Source organism: Myotis daubentonii, chromosome 19, assembly GCF_963259705.1.
Source record: "Myotis daubentonii chromosome 19, mMyoDau2.1, whole genome shotgun sequence".
In the NCBI taxonomy this organism is placed as follows: Eukaryota; Metazoa; Chordata; class Mammalia; order Chiroptera; family Vespertilionidae; genus Myotis; species Myotis daubentonii.
The window spans coordinates 23,821,419-23,840,662 of NC_081858.1; the positions used below are offsets into that span (position 1 = coordinate 23,821,419).

At 49.1% G+C, this 19,244-nt stretch overlaps 1 protein-coding gene across 3 annotated transcripts in view; it reads left to right on the plus strand.

The window, feature by feature from the left end:
- The window catches only part of SEZ6L (seizure related 6 homolog like), a 132,080-nt gene that overhangs the window by 109,189 nt on the left and 3,647 nt on the right, over positions 1 to 19,244 (plus strand). Inside the window, exons 10-16 of one of the 3 annotated variants that reach the window (XM_059675859.1) lie at positions 3,000 to 3,196; positions 7,390 to 7,584; positions 8,402 to 8,593; positions 13,897 to 14,091; positions 14,539 to 14,571; positions 16,242 to 16,356; positions 17,486 to 17,588. In XM_059675859.1, coding sequence (XP_059531842.1) covers positions 3,000 to 3,196; positions 7,390 to 7,584; positions 8,402 to 8,593; positions 13,897 to 14,091; positions 14,539 to 14,571; positions 16,242 to 16,356; positions 17,486 to 17,588 — 1,030 coding nt within the window. The remainder of the gene's footprint in view (positions 1 to 2,999; positions 3,197 to 7,389; positions 7,585 to 8,401; positions 8,594 to 13,896; positions 14,092 to 14,538; positions 14,572 to 16,241; positions 16,357 to 17,485; positions 17,589 to 19,244) is intronic. The other 2 variants (XM_059675860.1, XM_059675861.1) reach the window with 2 other exon arrangements.

Here is a 19,244-nt window from a genome sequence, read left to right on the forward strand (position 1 = left end):
GGGGGAGGGCCGGCTGTGGGCCTCCCGGCCATGCTAGAAAGCCGAGCAACCACACTTTATTCCTTGAGCTAATTTTTGCGGTTTCCACAGTCCACTTTCCATCACCAGCCACTCCTTTTCTTCCCCCCTTAAACTGCTCATAAATTGGCTTGCCTTTTTCACTCTGCTTACTCTAAGCAAAATGATGTCCGTGAAATTAGAAGTTGGAAGTGCAAACTATATTTATATATTTTTTTCTAATTCACATTCAAATAAGTACATAGCCATCAGACATTGTCCAATATGTTTGCTTAGCTAACATCATCTTGTGAATATCACCGGGGAAAGCCTTTCAAGGCAAGATTCCAGGCAAAGGTCAGACGTTGGTTTAGAAAGAAATAAAGAAAAGCAAGGTGGCTTGGTCATCATTTCTTCCTACGCCTTCTGTGGAATATTAACTCCAGCTCCACAGTTACAAAGCCCACCTACCCCTTCCACGCGCCCACCCCCCCCTTACCCCCACCACGCCCCATACCAAGCTTAGGCGACACTGCCCTCTATTGGCCAAAACGAGAATTTCTCCACCAGAAAAAAGCTTGCTAATCTGTCAGATTCACATTTGCATTCTATCCTCACCTCTCTGGCTGTCTAGACCCTAGTGGAAAAAAATAATGAGGGTCCCTCAGGCTGTTTTTATCTGTGTTGAAGAAGTAATACATGCACACGATTTAAAGCCCAAAGGGACAAAAGGGTCTGCTGTGAAAATTGTTTCCCACTTTTCCCCAGCAAACACCCCCTCTCCCGGTCCCCTCCCTCAAGGCAACCACTGGAACTAGTTGCTCATGTGTTCTTCCCAGACTCTTTAAATATTTCAAAAACCATTAGAGAAATCTCATATCTACCGAAATAAAGCCAGCCAGACTAAATAACCAGTTTAGCACTGATTTTATTACATCCTCTGTTATACAGGATCAATAATGGCAACAAAACAAAACAAATTTAATTGTTACCAGGAGATACATAACATGTCGGGGACAAAAATCTTTGTAGAACAGGGAGTCTGTAGAGAGAGGAAATATTGCCGTAGTGGGAGAGAAAGTGTTGGAAATCACAGGTTTAATCAAATAAACTTTAGCAATGATGTCATAAGAGCAAAGGACGTGTCAGGATGGGGGTGTGGGGGCGGTCAGATGGGGGGTTTCCATCTTGCAGGTTTTAGTTGTAATTTTTTTCACATTTTCTGATAACAAGACTGAACCCGGCACACTTATTGGAGATGTATCGGTGGCTTTCACGAAACATCCTATAAAATAATGGTTTGTATCTCAGGCTTTGGCATCTGAGAGACCTAGGTTTGAATCCTAAGTCTTATTTGTGTGTGACCTTAGGCAAGTGGTTTCTCCCAGTTGAGCCTCAGTTTTGTTATCTGTAAAATGGGACGATCATAAGTCTTAGTTTATGGTGGTGTTGTTTGAGTGCTTGATACTCAGGAAGCAGCATTCTTGTTATTCAAAAGCTAAATGGGGGGGGAAAAAAAAAAAAAGCTAAATGGGGTCTCGGGAGATCTTCCTTCAGATATCCGATGGGACCAGTGCTTTCACTGCCCGGGAACAGGGAGGGGGCAGAAGAGGATGTCAGAAGTGGAAGCACTGGACGGCAGCCCACAGACGGCGGCTCATGCTCCGGAGGGGACCACAGGGTGTGCCTAGAGCAGAGTCAGGGTGAGGGGAGAGAGGAAGCCAGAGTCCCGCTGCTCAAGGCCAGGGTTGGCGCTGGAATGGCTTATCAGGCATGTAGAGGCATCATGGCATCAGGCTTAATTCCGGTGACCTTCACATCTGAGAAGAATGGAGATTGTATGGAGGCAAGAGGGGCCCAGGAGGCGGGCGGGACAGAAATCCTTCGGGGCAGCTCCAATCGCTTAGGGCTTTTGAATTAACCCTGGGAGCAAGCGTTGAAAGCAGCCAGGAGGAGAGGGGTCCCACTCCCAAGGCCGACAGCTAAGAGTCTGTTTGGGGACCAGGCCCCAGCAGAGATGGAGTCAGAGCCACAGTCCACCCTGGAGCTGAGGCTGAGACCTGGACATCATCCTGGGCTGGTGCTGATTCATCCGACACGCCCTCGGCACCACCCTGAGAACCGGGGACGCAGTGCTGAGTGGGGCAGACGTGTTCTCTGGCATCAGGGAGCTCTGGCCTCGTGCAGGCGTGGCCCGGAGCCATGGAGCACTGGGTGCTAAGCTCCGCACGGGCTTTTGTGGGGAGAGGGTGTTTTTCGGGTGGAGCAGGGGAAGCTGGTAGAGATCCCAGGGCTGTGAGTCTCCCCACGCCACCCCAAGGGAAGCTATACCTGAGGAGTTGTGAGAGGTACCATGGGAGAGGTGGCGGTGAATAAAACACAGCCCTGCCCTCTGGGGGTAAACCTTCAGCTGCGTGCCTCGCATTTCTGTTTTGTTCTGACTAACTGAAGCACCAAAGGGATGGCTTCCACCACTTCTCCCCACTCCAAGACCGGCAGCAAGCACCCCAAGTTGGATGAAGCCGTCAGCGAGGAGGGCTGGTGTCAGTCTGCATGAGTTGCAGGAACTTCACTCGGGGCCCTTTCCTGGACCACCCCTCTCCTCTGGCGGTGGATAGCTCAGTCAGGTGACGCCTGATAAAAATCCTTCACCATCCCCCCTTCCCAGCACGATGACACCCTAAGGCCTACGCTTGGCTCTCTAAGCCCTTCATGGGCTGACTCCCGCAGGTTCCCGTGTCTATACACACACCCACACGTGCAGACCACCAGGCAAATGCCTTCAGGAGCCATGACCTCTCTCCCTGGGCCAGGCTTGTAGGAGGATTGGCATGTCCTGACCACACTGGGAATCCATGCCCACCTCAACCCCAGTTCCTAGCCTGGCACCTGACACCTCGTACGTCTCGAGAAAGTGTGTGTTGCCTGAAAAAAAATAAATCAAAAGCTTGCTGAACGCCCCTAACTTTGCTTCGCCACATCCCCTTCTCTCTGCCCCTCAGCCTGAACCTGAGCAACAGTGACATCCTGACCATCTACGACGGTGACGAGGTCATGCCCCACATCCTGGGGCAGTACCTGGGAAGCAGCGGCCCCCAGAAGCTGTACTCGTCCACGCCGGACCTGACCATCCAGTTCCACTCGGACCCCGCCGGCCTCATCTTCGGGAAGGGCCAGGGATTCATCATGAACTATGTGGGTAGGTGTCTCCTCTGGTCAGTGTTTTTCACTGTATTTAGATACCGGTTAAGATGATTTCCTGTAGCTAGATCTTTTTCAGGGAAATTTTGTGTTTCGTGGGGCTTTTAATATATAGGCACAGTAAGTATATATAGTGTTTAAGACCTGAGTCAGAAGGACCAGGGTTTGAGTCTTAGCACTGTTGCCAATGGCTTTGTGACCTTGGGCAAGTCACTTCACCTCTCAGAGCCTCCTTTGTGTTGTCTGTGAAATGGAAATAGTGATTTCTACTTCACACGGTTGATATCAGGACTTCGTAGATCAAGCCTCATAACTTGAGGAGGCTTCATGTGGGGCATTAGATAATCTGGAGTTGAAGGTTGTTCAACCCAGATTATCTAACTTTGAACAGAGAGTTCAAGGTTGGAGGTAGAACATGGGAGTCAGTGAAGTATAGACAGGCATTGTTTAAAAGCATGGGCCCGGATAAGGTCGCACAGGGAGTGAGTCTAGATAGAGAAGAGCACAGGGTCCAGGAGGGAGCTTGGGACCCTCCAGTGTTTAGAGGCTGAGCAGGGGAGGGTGGTGGAGCCAATAATGAATAAGGGGGCATTACAGCTGGGGAGTGAGGAGGGAAGGGTATGGGTGGACAAAACAATAAGAGGTATTAGATGGTCAAGTCTGAACTTCACTTGGACTTAGCAATTTTTTTAAAAGATGGGGTGAGATAAATGGTTTGGAAGCCACGCTAAGGATCAAGATAAACATCACCTGTTTATTGGTCCCAAAGTATGGGAGGAGGGAGAAAGGGCTGCCTCCATTGGAAGAAGAGTCCTTAGGCGACCTATTGGTGCACGGGACTGCGCTCAACCAACTGAGCCACACTGGCCGGGGCAATGAGTCCCTTTTCTCATTTCCAGCTGGTGGACACTTCTCATCCCTGCCTGCTCTATTGACAGCCGTCAGAGCGGCAAACACAAATGTTGATCTCCTTTCTTAAGCTTCTCGGGGGCCTTTTTACCCTGGATTGTGCTGCTACATATGTTATGTTGTGTTATTCCTACTACTTCGCATGCTTGTCCCACTCTTTGGTGGGGGCGGGGGGGTGCTCTGGGTGCCCTCCTGAGTCAGCTGCCTTTGGAGGGAGAGTGTCTGGCGACTTGGCTTCAATCTATGCTTAGACTGTTCCCCCTTCCCCGCCAGAAGATGAGGTCATAGTTTTGCTCTTCTTTCTTCTCTGGTGCCTGAGTCAGTCTTCCAGACCTGCATCCAGCTCGGCAGCAGAAAGCTGACTCGATCCAAGCTCCCCAAGGTTACCCGAGCGTCTGGCCCATGCTCATTTGGCAACATCTTGAGGAGGAGGCGCTCGTGTTAACTGAAGCTGAAACTTAGACTTGTGTGGCAGTTTGACGTTGGCAAGCACTCTTCTCCATCTCATTGTATTCCATCTTCAAATGCATGATCTTCAAGTGAAAATGCAAGAGGGGGTCTGTTCATAGGCAAAGTCGGGACCGTCTGCTGATGCTGTGGAGAAGCAAGCGCGGAGCTCCAGAGACCACGTCCCAGGGGTAGGCAGCCTGGCGAATGTGGGTGACACACAGAAAAGAGGGAGGAGTTCCCTTTGCTCTTCTTTCTGTTAAAGAAACACCCAGTTAATTTTACAGGGAAGGCAAGTGAGCCTCGGTATTCCATTCTGATGCCAATTAATTGCTGGTGACCACCAGTGCTGAAGACCATGTTGAAAAGAATTCCAAGGTCATGCCAGACGTCAGTGGGGAAGAATGCCACAGTTGCTTAGTGAGGTCTGCCACAGCATGGGCTAGGTATCTGCTATCATAGGTCTAGATTTAACCAGACACAGATGCGATTCCCATTCAGTAGAGGAGTCAGACAGAAGGGCCAGGGGTTTCTGTGATCATGTAGAGAATTCTGAAGCTCCTAGACTGATCGCAAGGCCTAGCCCCCAGGTCTGGGAGCTGGTCAAGGCTTACCTACTGTGGCAGCTGCCAGAACCTTCCACAGGAACACTCTGGGCTTACATGGTTCTGACCTCCTTTGCACAAACAGAAGCAAATACCCATTCTCATCATTGCTTCTTGTGCTTTGCTAGTGTCTTTGGCCAAGTGCATGGGAGGGAAGGGAATAAATGAAAAAGCGGAGATGAGTAAGCAGTGTTTTTCAGAGAGATGTTGGTCACTAATCTTAGGATAATAAATGGGCTCTATATTGTAGGTCAACTCCAATCAAAAGAAAGTGAGTGGCTCCCTGGAGTGCTGTGCTGAGGACTGGAGGGTTTCCACGGGATCCAATGAAAGATTGCTCTGATTGATTAGAGATGTCTGTCATGAGTATAAGATGGTAAATGGTGGCATATATTCAGTGCATTTGGGTATTTCTTTTGCCCAAAAGTTAGATGATGGTGTTGACCTTAACCATGAACACTAGAAACATGACTTCAGATCCCTGTTTTCCTGGTGCCTGGCATATGGTAGATGCTCACAAAAATCTTAGTCAAACAAATGAATGATTCCATATAAGTCATCTTCATGTTCCTGTCATATCCTACACATTGATTAGCATTCACATTGCCCTTAGGGACAGACAGGGTCGTGATTTGTGTTGCCACTCTAGGATTGAGGAAAATGACGCTCAGAGATGTATATTGTTGTGACTGGTGTCACACAGCTTCTAAAAGAAAGAAAGAGGATAGAAGGGAAGCCCTCCAACTCCTAGGCCGGTTTTTTCATTCTTAGCAGAGAGAGGGGTCCATCAGGACAGATCATTCTAGAACCTCCACCTAGGGTGTTTGGTGAATATGCAGATTCCTGAATCAGGGTCTCTGGGAGTGGAGTCCAGGGACTGAAGAAGAGGAAGGCTACGTGACCTAGCCAAGGCCACTGAATGTGTCAACAGTGGGACCACGATTTCAGTCAAGTCTCTGCTACAAGATGGCACAGCTGAGGAATCACAAATGTGACGAATGCCACAAAGGAGACAGGGTTCTCACAGGGATGTGCAGCCATGTTGGCTCACATCAAAACAGCCAGACAAGCAAACCTTTCTCAGCAAAGCATTTGGCACAAGGCAGACCACGTATCCAGTATTTGCCCCGTCTCACCCCTTTCAACCAGAATTCCAGCATTTGCAGCTGCGTCCTAAATCCAGGGTTTGGCTGATTCTTCAAAGACCTAAAAATAGAGGCCCCTGCTCCCCACCAAGCAGTCCTAGATGCCCTCTCCCTCCCCCTCCTTCTTGCCAACAGCCATGAGCTCTCCCTTCCCCAAATAAAACCCTGATGAAACCCCAGGAAAAGCCATCACTTGTTTCTCCGCATGACTTTCCCGCAGACAGTGCAAGGGCTTTGCTCTCCCCAGAAGCACTTAAGAACTGCAAATTAATTATACAGGATAATTAGCCCTTTCTCGCAATCTGGGCAGTGGGCACTTGGAAGCAAGAAGAGTAACAATGGACTTTGGATGACTACCTCAGTAATGAGAGTTTGCTGAAGAAGAACAGAATTATGCCAGAGGAAATGTCTGTGATAATAAGCTGCATGTAGCCTTTGATAATATGCACCCATGATATGCAGCGTGATTTGAAGAATGCACTGATAATTCTTTTTTATTTTGATAGTTAAGTATTGATCTTTACCTGTATTACAAAAATATTTATCACCTACTCTATCAAACCCATGGATTTACAGACATTCTTACGATGAGGCTGAGTGTATTAGCTACCTATTGCCGTGTAACAAATTACCTCCCAAAATTAGCAATAAATATTTATTATGTCACCGTTTCTGTGGGTCATGAATTCAGGAGTTAATGTGGGGTGGTTTGGGCTCAGAGTCTGTCATGAGGCTGTAACCAAGATGTCAACCAGGGCTGTGGTCATCTGAAGGCTCGACTGTGGCTGGCGGCTCCTCTTCCAAGTGGTTCTCTGCCATGGCTGGCAAGTCAATGCCATTGTTGGCATGAGACACAAAGAGAAGTGATCATGCCCAGTCACACTGCTAGTAAGTAGCAGAGTTAGGATTCTGTCTGATACTCAAGTAACTTTATCAAACCAAGAGACCGTTGAGTAAGTTCGGGGACCCACAGGAAGAGGTCATTGTAAAATCTCACGGTTCAGCGTTCTGTTCTCAGGTTTGGGAAGTGTTTTTCCTCTGACATTCGTAAAGCAGAAGGTGAGGGTGACGTCTTTGTTTTAAAGAGGTGTCAAGGAACGACTCCTGCTCCGATCTGCCCGAAATCCAGAACGGCTGGAAAACCACTTCGCATACGGAGCTCGTGAGGGGAGCCAGGATCACCTACCAGTGTGACCCCGGCTACGACATCGTGGGGAGCGACACCCTCACCTGCCAGTGGGACCTCAGCTGGAGCAGTGATCCCCCGTTTTGTGAGAAAAGTAAGCATCGTCCTGTTTTCTTAGGTCAGTGGGTGGCGAGTCCTCGCTGGTTTCTTTCTGTTTGTTTGTTGTTGTTTTTCATGGATGCAGTGGCATTATTTAATGTGGAATCTGGCCTCCCTTCAACTCCACCAACTCATTGGTGCTCACAGATGTCACTCTGTAGGCAGGGATCTCAGACTCGGGTGCCCTCAGAAGCCAGGCAGGTGAAGTAAATGAGTGAGACAGACTCATGTCAGACAATAGGGAGTGGTATGGACTGTGGTGAACGGGAATGTATGCAGCCTGTGTAAACACATCATTCAAATTCAGGTCTTTAAAATTCTGGTAGTAGCCAAGCAAAACAAGTTAAGCTGGACCTTGGAGTCCCAGTTCGAACCCCTATAGTAGGTAGCTGAACTCATTCACACAGCATCCGCCCCAGTCTCCTGGTTCCTCCTGCCTGACCCCTCAGGCGTGGGGCCAGCCATGTCTGGTGGCAGCTGAATCTGGTGTCTTAAAAAGGGGTAGAAAGGGAAATACTCCTGGTAGCAGAGGGAGGGGCTACGTTCAGAGGTGTACAAGGTTGTATATCGTACATAGGTCCTGGGGCCCTGATGCAAAGCCAACGTATCTTTGGGCAAATTCCTGAAAGTGGTTTGACATCCAAATCTCTTTCATCCCGGCCTAGCCTCCAGCCACCTTTGATGCGCCCGAGATGCATTATCTTCCCAGCAGGAAAGGAGCTTAAGTTAGGAACCTTTCTAGATCCTTCTGTCATTCATCCGTGGTCACCGAGAGCCCTAACGCGCACCTGGTCTGCTTTCATCTCGCGTAGTTATGTACTGCACCGACCCCGGGGAAGTGGACCACTCGACCCGCTTGATTTCGGACCCTGTGCTGCTGGTGGGCACCACCATCCAGTACACGTGTGAGCCCGGCTTCGTGCTGGAGGGGAGCTCGCTTCTGACCTGCTACAGCCGCGAGACCGGCACCCCCATCTGGACGTCCCGCCTGCCCCACTGTGTCTGTGAGTCCTGTTTATTGTCTTAACGGAAACTCCATGTTGCTGCCTCTTAGTCACACTGACTGGGCTGCTCAGGGAAGGCACCCCCCCTTTGGGAGTGCTTGTTATTATGACCATCACAGAGCTAGCACGCACTGAACGCAGGGGTGCTGCGACATTCACGGTAAATGTGCCAGGCACTGCGCTAAGTCCTTTGCCAAAGGCCCCTCCATGCCTCCCCCAGTGGCCTGGTCAGCATGGCATCACTGGCTCCATTTCAGAAGGTCCAGAGAGGTGATCTCATTGCCGCAAGTCATATAGCCAGTTAACCCAGACGGTCCGCAGGGACTGAATGGGGTGGATTTAAGCTCTATTTGGCCTTGTCTATGTGGAGCCACCAAAGCAAATGTTTGGTTTATAAAAACAACACCACCTTTTTGGGTTTCCTGACCGTAAAAACTCAAAAAAGGCTTCCCAGGTCACTCTGAAACTGGAGGATCTATTCTCACCAGGCAGGGGAGGTGGAGAGCGGTGGTCCAGGAGGTTCAGCCTGGGAAGCACGTTCCCTTCCCGTTTCCTCCTGGTGACTTGGGAGGGTGAGGAATTGAAGCTGCAGAGACCCAGACACGAAAAGCTAAAAATAAAAGCTTATTGTAAAACCCTGGAAGGCGATACCCTTTTTATAAAGAAAGAAACGGCACTCCGCTAATGAGGACAGTCTCCAAAGGCCCTCTGGGCCGCCGCGGCTGCTGGGTTCCCGAGAAGCGTGTCTCCCTCGTTTCGGGGCGCCTTTCCCCGAAACCTCAGGGCCGGAGCTGCAGGGTCAGTGAAGACAGCTTCCGCGATACCCATGCTAGTGAGTTCACACACCCAGTGGGTGGCAGGAGATTCGTGATCCTCCCTAAAGCCTAAAAAGTAACCATGTGGTTCCCGCGACATGGTGGGAGATGGCGCATGAGGTGAGAGGATGGTCCAGTTCTTGCAGCGAGGTGCCTGGAGCGAGAGGGAGGTTACCGTCGGGGTTCTCGGGGCATTTTTAAGGATGAGGTTGTCAGACGCAAAACAGCTTTAAGGTGTTTTCTCTACTGAACGAAGGAACAGCCCTGATCCGATGGGCACCTTCACCATGCTGTGTCCTTCCCCGACATGAACACGATTAAACCTCATAAAACTGCATGAATGCTACGTGTGTCCACTTAAAAGCAGGAAAGGAGGCCCAGAGAGGGTGAGTAGCTTTCCTGAGGCCACACAGCAGGGAAGGGGCGATCCTAGGATTCCCATTCAAGCCTGATGAACCCCCGAAAGATTATCATCTCCCCCTCTCCCGCCCCACAATCACTGCAGTGCCAGCTTCTGGGTGAAGTTCCAGTGCTTGATTGTTGACAAAGATCTGATGCAGACGGTAAACTGTATAAGCTCTGCTTCCTCCAGCTTCTGTTCAGGGTCGCTGGGACTCAAAGCCATGTTCTTTCCTAGTCCATTTACCCCAAGACACTTCGAGAACAGACAGGTCAGGCACTGGTAGGGGTCAGGCATTGGTAGGGGAAAGAGTCTGGGATTCGCAGTCAACACACTCCCAGCTCTGCTGGGTGACCTTGGACAGGTAGCTTGCCCTCTCTGGGCCTCAGAGCTCTCGTCTGAAAAAGGAAATAATACTCCCTACCAGGCAGGGTTGTTGGAAGCAACTCATTTAGCCATTCAATATGCAGGCTGATGCTAGGAGAGTGTTTCCTAAACTTTCTCAATTCAAGATACCCTTGGTGTCTCAGGAATTCTTTCATCGATTTTCCAGGCCAAAAATACCTAACAATTCTGTTTGTTAAGTAGTTTGCTCCAAACACCTTAATAATTAGCTATATTGGGGTAACTTCGTAGTTTTTAGAGAAAGTAACACAGAAGTTGAAAGATTATATTTTTATTTCACTCTTAAATAACCAGTTACTACTCCAGGGATACATGTGCCTGTGGAGCTCCCCCGAACTTCTCAAACCTCAGCATCAGGCTGGACTCTGCCATGGTCATTTCCTGTTCCATGTGGATTTGTCACAGTTCTTGTCTCTTAGCACGGCAACCGCGGAACAGCCAGCTTTGCAAAGATGAGGCATCAGTAAAGGGAACGTAGCTCTGTCTCGTGCTGAAACTGGGACCTTCCTGGAGCTAGTAGTTCCCGAGGGTCTGAGATATGTCACTGTGTCTCCTCAAAATTTTACAAAATCTCACAGCACCTCTGTGAGTTCGTGGTGGCACCCCAGGGCACCTTGGTGCACAGTTTGGGAACCATGGTGGTGGTTGGGCCCTGAAAATAGAGCAGTGGCTAAACAGACATGATCCATACTCTCATGAAGCCTGGGGTCTATTGGAGATGAGCGGAGGAAAACAAATCTATGAAGAAAATAGCAATGGATAAACAGCACCTCCTCCAGGGAGACCTCCCTGACTGCCTAGACTAGGTCCTATTTCTCTCCTCTGAGTTCTCATGGCACCTACAATTCAGCTATTACAGCACTTGCTGTAGCCTATTGAAATGATCTGTTCAGATATTCAGAGAAGCAAACACATAACTCACTTGCTGGGATTGTAGCCATTAATTCTTGTATCCCTCGTGCTCAATAGTATGTGTTACTGTTACCATCGTCGTTATTGTTAGTGATACTAATGTGGCCTTTATTGACGGTGGCGTGGTAAATGACTCCTCAGGCTCCCATCCAGAAGACATAAACCACACTACCTAGAGTGATATGACAAATTCAGTGAGGGTTTTATGGGTGGCTCTCCGGAGAAGCACTTAGGGATTCCCCAGGAGGCCCTGGCAGAGCCCATGTGCCAGACTGTGACCCTAGTAAAAGCTCCCATCGCTGCACTGTCCCCAAGATGCCTGAGGGGTGGAGCCCCGGCACTGAATCAAGGGGGTTGTAGTGCTGCTAGGTGAGAGCAGGTGAGGACGCCTCCCCTCATCTCCCTAAACCTGCTGGCAACATCCTCCTTTACATCCAGGTCTAAGAGTTTATCCTCTGTCTTTACTATCTCCCCAGGGACAGGACAGTCCTGGCACGGGGTTGGCATCCAGAAAATATTTGTGGGATACCTGACTGTTAAGTTTCATGAAGGCAGGGGCCACGTCTGTCTTGTTCATCATTGTACTAGTAAGAGGTGCTCAATAAATATTTGTTCTCCTCACTGATCTGTTCATTTATGAAGGGAAAGGTTGTGGGGAAATTGTTCTGCGTTACCATTGCCACCTGATGGCCACTTGGCTACATTGCAGGTAATGCACGCATTTGCCACATAAGGATCCTCACTTTTCCACCCAGGAGGGAGGGAAGCAACCTGGAATCAGATCTGCACCTCATCCCACCTCCCATTCCCCCATCCCCAGCCTGAGCCCTCACTTTCCCAGCCTAGCACTGGTTTCCAGGTTTCCTCTGGAAACCCCTGACCTCCCCACCCGTGACCGTGACCGGGTCAGGCGAGGTTTGTCCTCTGTGCTTCCCATCACAGCTGTTGCTGCACTGGGTTGCAGTCACCTGACCAGCCTTCTCTCTCACCCACTAGACCAGTGATGGCAAACCTATGACACACATGTCAGAGGTGACACTCGAACTCATTTTTTTTTTGGTTGATTTTTCTTTTTAAATGGCATTTAAATATATAAAATAAATATCAAAAATATAAGTCTTTGTTTTACTATGGTTGCCGATATCAAAAAATTTCTATATGTGACATGGCACCAGAGTGAAGTTAGGGTTTTTCAAAATGCTGACACGCTGAGCTCAAAAGGTTCGCCATCACTGCACTAGACTGACTTCTGGGCAAATGGAAACCACACTCTCCTAGTTCTGCACTCTATACCCCTCTCCTGGCACAAACCTGGCACCGAGGGGCAGAGTAGTGTCTGCTGGACCCTCCCTCCAAATGAGTGGGTTCTGGACTCGGGGGTTCATGAGCTATAAAGTGCAGTGCATTGGGCTGCATTTCCCAAGGAGTGTTATATACACCCCTGGTGATACAACGTGGCTTGAGGCGGTGCCCAGATTAACTCCCGTGTTTTGTTTTGTTAAGAAGATGGAAACTGCCGAAACCGGTTTGGCTCAGTGGATAGAGCGTCGGCCTGCAGACTGAAAGGTCCCAGGTTCGATTCCGGTCAAGGGCATGTACCTGGGTTGCGGGCACATCCCCAGTAGGAGATGTGCAGGAGGCAGCTGATCGATGTTTCTCTCTCATCGATGTTTCTAACTCTCTATCTCTCTCCCTTCCTCTCTGTAAAAAATCAATAACATATATTTAAAAAAAAAAAAAAGATGGAAACTGACATTTGAAATCTGTGATTATAAAAATAGGGGTGAGGCTAAATTGTATTGCACAATTTCAATGGAAAAGCAAATCAACAGAAATAAGAAATATTAAGTAAACAATAGTATGAAAAGACAACAGAAATTGTAAAGGCCACACAAATAGCCAGTGTTTATTGGGTGCTCACTCTGTGCTGCTCACCTACATGCATGTGCTCATTTAATCCTCCTCGCAACCCTCTGACATGGCCCATTTTACAGATGAGGAAATTGAGGCTCTGAGAAGTCAGTACCCACAGAGGTTATTTATGAGGCTCCTACTATATAGGTTGGGGTCATTTATGATGCTTCTTCTGTATACCAGGCCCTGAGCTTCGAGCAAGCCTTAACAGTGAGGGAAACTGATGTACAATGATTAAATAAATACTGCTGGGGTGGAAGAAGAACTGGAAAGACTAGTGACTGAATTAGGGGTAGGAGGCATCCGGGAAGACTTCCTGGAGGTGGAGAAATGAGGAATGAGAATTGAAAGACAAGACTGATCCAGCCTGGGTGGGCAGTTAAGGTGTGAGTTGAGAAGCAGAAGGAATGTTTTATAATTTAACGTCACCATCCATCATTTATAGAATATCTAGGACATGCCAAGAGGATTTTACACCATAATCTTACTTCATCTTCCAAGTCCCTATGAGATAGGTACTACTATTATTATTCCGATTTTACCGATGAGGAAACTGAGGCTCAGAATCTGTCCGTGGCCCTTGCTGGAGGTCACACAGCTAATTAGTAAGTAGCAGAACCCAGATTTTAACCCATATTCCACAGCCCAGTACAGTCTACCGTGCCCATGTGTAACCCATGCCCAGAGGCAGGAGTCAAAAAGGTGAGTTTGGGCAATGGGAACCAGTTCAGTGCAAGGTGGGGATGTAGAGGGAGAACGTTGCAGAGACCGGCCAAAGCCAGATCAGGCTGGCTCTGAGCAGGAGTCCCCAGAGATTCGCATCCTCTCACCAGAGCTCCTTTCGGCTTGCGTTTCAGCGGAAGAGTCCCTGGCGTGTGACAACCCAGGGTTACCAGAGAACGGGTACCAGATCCTGTACAAGCGCCTCTACCTGCCAGGAGAGTCCCTCACCTTCATGTGCTACGAGGGCTTCGAGCTCATGGGCGAAGTGACCATCCGGTGCATCCTGGGACAGCCGTCCCACTGGAATGGGCCACTGCCTGTTTGTAAAGGTGAGGAAACCTACTTGAGACACGGGACGGTGAAGCCGGAGATGTCAGGACGGGCTGGCAGGCGTTCTGAATCTTCTCCAGAAGCTGAGCTGCTACATTTCATCAAATCTAAGACACCACCGTTATTCTCACCACCGAGAAAGGAAAACACCACTGCCGATGGAACTGTGACACGGTGCCTTCTCCTTGCTTAGCACCGTGTTGTTGTTAATCCTCACCCAAGGATATTCTTTCCATTGATTTTTTTTTTTTTTGAGAGAGAGTAGAAGGGAGGGGGAAGGGAAAGCATCCAGGAATGTTTAGCAAATGCAGCAGCCCCGGATAAATAAAACGTAACATTAACTTCAGGAAAGCGTGGCATGGGCCTTTGCTCCCATTCGTCTTGGCCCTGTAACATGCACGGCGAATCCACTTGACATTGACCAATGCTTTCTGTGTCTCTTGCAGTTAATCAAGACAGCTTTGAACACGCGTTAGAAGGTGAGTCCCAGAATGAAAAACACCCAATAAATCAAGCTCATAGCAAAAAGCAAGGGCAGGTCCTAAACCATCCTGGGCCAGGTGCTTACAAAAAACTAACAATAACAAAACATCTTCCTTCACCTGCCGGAGGTCATTTCAAAACAAATGCGACTGCAAAGAAAAAGTCATTGCATTTACATCTCACGGTCCTAACTGACCTGGAAGGGATTTGACGCCAGTTGTACTCATGAGAGTAAAACGTCTGACAAAGGCATCAGCTGTTTGTAAAACTTTTCAACCACGTGGTGCCTTTGGAGAAACTAAACCCAATGATGCCTCTCTGTCTACGCTGAGCATCCCCCTGGTTTCAGGAGGGAAACGGGCCAGGGCATGGTCTGTGATCTGTTTTTCCCTTAGTCTTTCTCCTCCCCAACACATCTGTCCCTGTGCCCTCTTGTTCCCGGTTCTCCTTTTACTAGGAATTTCCAAGTAAGACTTATGAATGCGCAGCAGATGCTGAAAGCTCTCTAGGATTTACTTCTGTTTTCATGTGGTGGCTCCTTCCCCTGCAGCCCCTCCCCTACCTGAACCATCCTGCATTCTGTGTCACCTCCATTCGGCATTCCCAATCCACTCGCCTGGCGATGGCGCCAGATGGTTGTTGGTTTTTAAAGCTGTAACCAGTGGAGCCGCTTTCATTATTATTTTTGGAGCCATTTAACTTCCTGACAATAAGAGGTTCCCTCAGAACCTGGGGCTGTGGGGCTCGCATGGCATTAGTCACTCTTCCTAGTAACAGATGATGTTTTAATCCGAGCAGGCGGAGCCGGGGCTCAAATAGAACAGCGCGTTATTAGTCACGCCCCTGGGGATAGAGGACGTTGCGTGGCTCCAGTGTCTTTCAGGCCGTCCCCTTTCTGCCTTTGCCAACCAGTGAACCATGGGAATGTCTCAGATGTGTGGGGTTGCGGAGAGATTACAGCGCTAATGTACTGTTTTGTGCTCCTGCGTTTATTGTGGGCGTTAGGGTCACTTTTGCACACTCCATAGAGTGGCGGGTAATGAATTCTAGATTGATGTGCAGCCGAGCTCTGTTGGGCATGGCATGGAGCAGCGCAGAGGGAACCTGGAGGCCGAGAGAATGTGCAGCCATGGCCGCTGAGAATCAAAATGGGGTCTTCACCGTTGGGGTACCACCGGGTGTGTAGGACTGAGACCGGCCCCAGCCGCCCAGCGCCCTCTCCTGGAGGGGCTGGTAAAGCAGCCTGGGGGGACCGGCCAGTCCGGGTACAACAAGCTCCCTCCGCTCCATGGATGCCAGCGCATCTGCCTTCCTGGTTTGCACACTTGGGATTCCTCCCCTGAATTGGATTTTAACCAGCTTTCAACTGTACCCCCCACCAAAGAAAAACGGGCACGGTAGGATCAGGGTTCAAGGACTGTAATTCTCGGTTCCCCCATGACCACCTCACCCAAGGATGGGCCTGGACTCAGTTGCAAAAGAACCAGCACGAACTCCTCTAGACTCTGCCTCTTCCGCCCTTGGAGATGGTTCTCCAGAGGCTAAGGCTCACTGACATCGGTTCTTTGGGAGGGTGCGGGATGGGAGCGTGGGTGCGGGATGGGAGCCAGGGACCCGGGCGGGCTGAGCGTATGCGACATGAAGGCCTCACTGGCTGTGTGTTCAGTAGCAGAAGCGGCAGCGGAGACATCACTGGAAGGGGGAACTATGGCGCTGGCTATCTTCATCCCGGTCCTCATCATCTCCTTACTGCTGGGGGGAGCCTACATTTACATCACCAGGTAGGGAGCCCCGGAGCGAGTTGGGGGGCTGCCACCCCCTCATCCATTCGTGTCCTGAGGGGCTGGGCATTTCACCTTTCTGAACCCCAGCATCTCCACCTCTAGTTTGGGGACAGTGGCATTTGTGTGAAGTGACATTTGAGTAAGGACTTGAAAGCAATGCAAAGGTAAGCTCTGCAGATCTGGGATAAGAGAAATAGCATGTGCAAAGGCCCTGAGGCAGGTATTTGCCTCATACAGATTTTCCCTGCCCTCCTGGAGCTTACAGTCTAGGAGGGAGAGAGGGGAAATACACAAATAATAATACACTGTATAAACACAATGAAGGAACAAGTGGTAACAGAGGAGGAACCACCTTTAACTAGGTGGTCTGACGCAACACAGTATTCATAGGTGCTCAATAAATGCTCATTATTGTTATTGTTCTTTGCATTAAAGAGGGACTTCCGTCACTTTTCAGGTGAAAACAGATTAAGCTCCTCGCCCTCTGCAGTCAGGGGAGGTACTGACGCTCCAGTTATCACTGACTGGGTTAGAAGTTGAGGGCAATTAGGATCTCAGCTTTCACCCCACTCGGATTCTCACCCACAAGAAGCTGTTTCCACACATCCCCCTTGTCATTCGTGGAGGTGCCGGTACTCAGAAAGTCTCACTCACTGTTCCCCTCAGGCAGCGATTTTCAACGGGTGTGCCTCAGATTGTCAAATGACAAAAGTGACAGCAGCCAACACAACCATAGCCTTCCGTTGCGAATGCCCTGTCTTGAACCATAAATATACAGGTGATATAATAGAGTTGCATCTTATCAGTCATGTGGCATAAGAAGGTTGTGTCTGATTGGTTAATTTTGGTACCAGAAATCCTTATATACAAGTATAGGTACCTGATTTTTTTAAAGTCACTTTGGAACAAAAAAATAGGCAATTTTTCTTTTCATAAATCAATCAAAATTACACCTATTTTTTATCAGAGCAGCAAAATATATATTTGTTGGTGTGTGACAGAATTTTAATAACTAGTCTATGTGTGCCATTAGATAGAAAAGGTTGAACATCGCTGCCCTCGGGTATAGTAAAGTGTCTCCCAGTCCGGGAGGAGTAACTGCTCTTTTTCATTCTCCCTTCTCCAGATGTCGTTACTACTCCAACCTCCGCCTGCCCCTGATGTACTCTCACCCCTACAGCCAGATCACCGTGGAGACCGAGTTTGACAACCCCATTTACGAGACAGGGGTGAGTTGGTCTCTCCTCGCTCCCGGGCGCCTCCCTCTTTGTCTGCCCTGAATTCCCTGACATCAAAACTGAAGGTTTCATTTCCTTTTGCCCATGATGCCACTGGCAGAGAGGTGTGGCCAGGGTCCCATCTCATCCCCCATGACCCTTATGGAGCTAACTGCTGAGAGCACCCAGCTCTCTCTGCCAGCCGGTGACACACTGTAACGCTGCTCGCTCTTGGCAGAAGGACCACAGAAAGAAGGGGCTGCACCGAATACCCATGGAGAGACGGCTGAGTTGGGCACACACCTTATTGAGCTCCACGCCCTAATGAATGGCAGCGTGCAACATCCTGCACATTTGAGTGGCCGGCCTGGTGTTGGCTATTATTGGACATAGTCATGAGCCAATATACACGATCCAGCCATTAATGTGCATATGGTCTTGCAAAGGTGACAGCTATTAATAACAACAATAATATGTGTCGTGGGCTGGGCACCTTAAGTGCATGGTCCCCGTGAATCCTTGTAACTACCTGTGATTGATTCTGCAGTTTTCACTGTGGATTGATGAGGATGATGAGATTCAGAACAAGGAAAAGGTGATTTGGCCGAGGTTGCACACCACCAGAGGGCACGGTCAGGAGCCAGGATGCAAACTCTACCCGGTGCCATTACTCCTTACACTGTCCCGCCTCCCTTCAGCCTCACATGATCAAATATGCCGATGAATGTCTTGATTGCAACAGGTCATTATTTTTGAGGACCATGAAGGAAATTAGGCTGCTACAAGGGTATAAGATGGGGGACACTTAGAAGTGATGGGGAAGGCATTGTTGAACCAGTGATGTGAAGCTAAGGCACATAAGGTGAGTAGAACTTAGATGGTGGCTATAGAAGGTGCCAGGGAGAAGGGAGAGCCCCTGCAAAGGCCCAAGACACAGGGGAGGAACCAGAAGATTAGTCATGACTCTGCAAAATCACAACCCTTCAAATTCACTGTGTAATGATGTGCAACCACCTCTCAGCATTTGGCAGCATAAACTCGGCTTGTTCCTTGTCCTTACTGATGTTCCCTCACCCACCTCTTCTTCTGACCTCCTGTGTTAGTCATTGATTGATGTATAGAAATGTTACTGAAAAATTTAGAGTCTAAAATAACACACACGTATTATGTCATAGATTCTGTAGGTCAGGAGTCCAGACACAGCTTAGCTGGGTCTCTACTTCAGGGCTCTCAAGGTGTCAGTCAGGGCTGCAGTCTCATCTGAGACTTGACTGGGGAAGGATTCCCCCTCCAAGCTCACAGGATTATCAGCAGCATTTAACTCCTTGCAGGTGGTTGTCTGCCCACCACACTCCATATACATGAAGCACAGGCATGATTGCATATCTGTGTTGGCTCAGCAGAAACCATAGACTTCCATTAAAGCATGTGACAGTGACCTCTCCCAGGGCACAGCCCATGGCTCCTTATATCTCCCCGCTCCTGTGCCCAGGGGGCCTGGAGAACATTACACACACACTCCATGAACATCAGAGAAATTGAACTAGTTGCTACCCATATATAGTTCAGTCATTTCAGATATGACCTGGTAAGAAGAGGTCGTATGTTATTTTGCATTCCATGTAGCTTGTTTCCCAAACCTTAAAAAGATCAAGCTGATGAAAAAAC